The sequence below is a fragment of the Sitodiplosis mosellana genome, unplaced genomic scaffold (genome assembly GCF_009176505.1).
Source record: "Sitodiplosis mosellana isolate CC-2019 unplaced genomic scaffold, AAFC_SMos_1.0 Smas_scaffold_6197, whole genome shotgun sequence".
Classification (NCBI taxonomy): Eukaryota; Metazoa; Arthropoda; class Insecta; order Diptera; family Cecidomyiidae; genus Sitodiplosis; species Sitodiplosis mosellana.
Window position 1 is genome coordinate 939,648 of NW_022601438.1, and position 3,217 is coordinate 942,864.

The 3,217-nt window shown below is 38.1% G+C and overlaps 1 protein-coding gene across 1 annotated transcript; it reads left to right on the top strand.

Annotated features, from left to right (window-relative positions):
- Nucleotides 1-243: 243 nt before the first annotated feature.
- Nucleotides 244-2,358, top strand: LOC129577076 (pupal cuticle protein 20-like; the record flags this gene model as incomplete). Its single annotated transcript, XM_055463539.1, has 5 exons — nt 244-553; nt 680-820; nt 909-1,066; nt 1,134-1,212; nt 1,313-2,358. Coding segments are annotated over 5 exons (1,038 nt in total), but the record flags the coding sequence as incomplete, so codon positions are not given.
- Nucleotides 2,359-3,217: the final 859 nt, after the last annotated feature.

Here is a 3,217-nt window from a genome sequence, read left to right on the forward strand (position 1 = left end):
AGTGACATAGATGGAAATCGTGTAACAAAGTGTCAAATGGCAATGTCTGCGAGAAAATGCTGTAATAAGTGCATATAACAATTTAGGCTATGCTCAGTGGGTCGTAATTGGGTTTCATATACTCTTGACGGATTGGTTCCATCATTGTTCATCTATTTTTGTCTTCACGTCCGCATAAGTTCCAAACTAACAGCATATATTTTTTTTTCTTCGTCGTGCTCTACGCGGTACGGTTGAACTATTTTTCAGATTATCTTTGCAACAATTGTAGCCGTGTGTAACTGTGCAAAGTTAGACAACACATATTTGCCACCACCCGATGCACAGAACTCAGGCGGAAACGGTTTAGCGCCGCCAAATCAAAGTAATGGAAATGGTAACAATGGATTCAATGGTAACAACGGTAACGGTAATGGATTCGGTCAACAAAATCCACAGCAAGGCTTCGGTGGTAATCAGCCACAAGAATCACAACAGCCACCAATCGCTATTCTATCCTATGAAAATGAACCAAACTACGGTGACGGTAGCTACAAATACTCTTATGAAACGGGTGCGTACAACAGGAAAAAAAAATGATAAAATGCCAACCGCTCTGTTCCGCTGGTTTGAGGAGTAGGTGTGGTTTTGTCTGGCTGAAGTGAATGTGTTTTATTAACCATTTACCGTTCGCTTTTAGAAAACGGTATCAAAGCCGAGGAGCAGGGCGAAGTGAAGAACAAAGGCACTGATAATGAAATCCAATCGGTTCGCGGTTCGTACAGTTACACTGGACCAGACGGTGTCTTGTATACCGTAACATATATAGCCGACGAAAATGGTTTGTCATACATTTTATCGTTGCACATTTGATACAGATTTTGATGCGTGTCTTTGTTTTTATTTTCAGGTTTCCAACCACAAGTAAGCCAATTGCACCAAACCGATTAAACCGGCTTTTATAATAAGAGAAATTACGCAGGTTTTTACCTTTTTGTTTGTTTGTTTGAAATTCTTTTTTCAGGGTGCACACATCCCAACTCCATCACCAGCTATTCAACAAGCTATCGCTGAACAACAGGCTGCTGTAAGTCACTTGAGTTATAGCTATTTTTATAAATTTGAAACTAATTCTTCTTTTCATCAATGATTAGGCTGCTGCAAATGGACAAAACGGCAACGGCAACGGCAATGGAAACAATGGCAACGGATTCCAACCTCAAAATGATTTCGGTGAGTTAAAGTTGCTTCGATTGCCCTCAACACGAAATTCGAATTGGCGACTGAATGAATAATATTTACATATTCATATCAAACGAATTTTCCTTTTCAGCTTCAAATGGTAACAATGGCAACGGCAACGGCAATGGATACAACTACCAACAACCCCAAAATGATTTCCAGCCAAGCAACGGCAACGGTAACGGCAACGGCAACGGCAACGGCAACGGAAACGGAAACAACGGGTTCAACGGCTACCCAAGCAATCGGCCACAAAATGACTTCCAACCAGCTCCATCGTACAACAACCCAAATAATCAATACATACCACCACAGGCCGATGCACCTCAACCACAACCTCAACGACCCAATAACGCATACATTCCACCAGCCCAAAATCAAAATCGCCCAAATGGCAATGGAAACGGCAATTTCAACCCACAAAACGGATATAGATACTAGGGCGGTCTAAGATCTAGCTCAATCTCAATCCCAACAACATCAACAATAACAAACAATATCAATCAAGTGCTAAGCACGGTCGATAAAAGAAGAACAAAACAAAATATGACGACGCAAACTACTCCCATTCTACGATCCTCCTCTACTCCGATTTCGTTACCATAAACTAAGTTACCCTTTCAGATGGCTTCTTCATTACTTTTTTTTTCGTCTTTCATCCCTATCATAATTAAGCGATTATTGCCAGTAAATTTATGTTTTAGCTATAAAAAAAATAAGCAAATTCAAGTGAAGCGACAAAGAAAAAAACCAATTGTTCGAGCAAAAAGAAAAGTACACTGATAAAATACTCATTCAAATTCATTCAAATTATTTCGCCGGCGGACGGTTTATTTTAATTTTTATTGAGTGATCATTGAAATAGGAATATGGGCATTTTGTTTGTACATATATTCAATCCGAATTCACAATCCACCAACATATCAATACAAATTGTCAGCAGAACCAATTCAAACATATCATTTTTATTTCAAAAAAGTGTAATTATGTTATTGACTAATCATCATAATTGAACAAAAAATAACATACATACGGAGCTTTGCTACCATGAACAAAGAAAAAAATAAACATTTGTATTTAATTCAAGTATAGTATGTTGAATAAACGAATCGAAAATGTACAACAACAAAAAACACACACACATTATTTCTCTTAATCCATTTACCCGTAAAAAGTCAAGGAATCAATGAAGCGAAGAGAAAAGTACGTTAATGCATTTGGTCAATACAATAAATGCAATCGCATTCAATTGTGAATGTACAAATCAAAATAAACGCCACCAGACGGCAATAATACTAAGTGTCATAACTATACCAAATGCGTTAAACCAACAATCAATGATGGGCAGTACGATTGCACTCAAGTTCAAAATCACACCGAACTCATTTACGGCCACTAAAAAAGCATATAACCACACGAGGTGTCATATTTCATTTTGTCTCTGCCTTCTTTTGCCGCGTTGCTAAACACGTTTCATTTATCGACGACACGAAAACGGGACCGAATCACATTCAGTAACACCGTTACACTACCGGTTATCGAAGTCTTTCATGCTCTCGCTATCTATCGAGCAGGTCGTTCAATAATCCATGGTATTGTATTGTATTGTATTGGTATTGTGTAATCGCAACACTACTCAATAGCCGAGTCAAGTTTTTCCTCGTTTTCTTCTTCTTTTTTTTCGTTTTACGACTTATAGCTTGAACACGACCACGCTCAAGGTGAAGGTGATCGAAAGAAAGTGGAACGACGCGACATGAGTCGTGTGCAACATCCGAATGAACAGACTCTCTATGCTACTTTTTTTACCGCTTGATTTTATCTATAAACTCGAATTAGTTTCAATGTTCGTGAATGCAAAGAGAGAAGAAAAAAACTCGTTTTTCGAAATCGACATCGACGTATTGTACGTATTTGTTACGTTATACACATCAAATTTAAACGAATTTTGACCGATTCAAAACACACAAGTCCATCAAATACTTTTTGTGCTTTA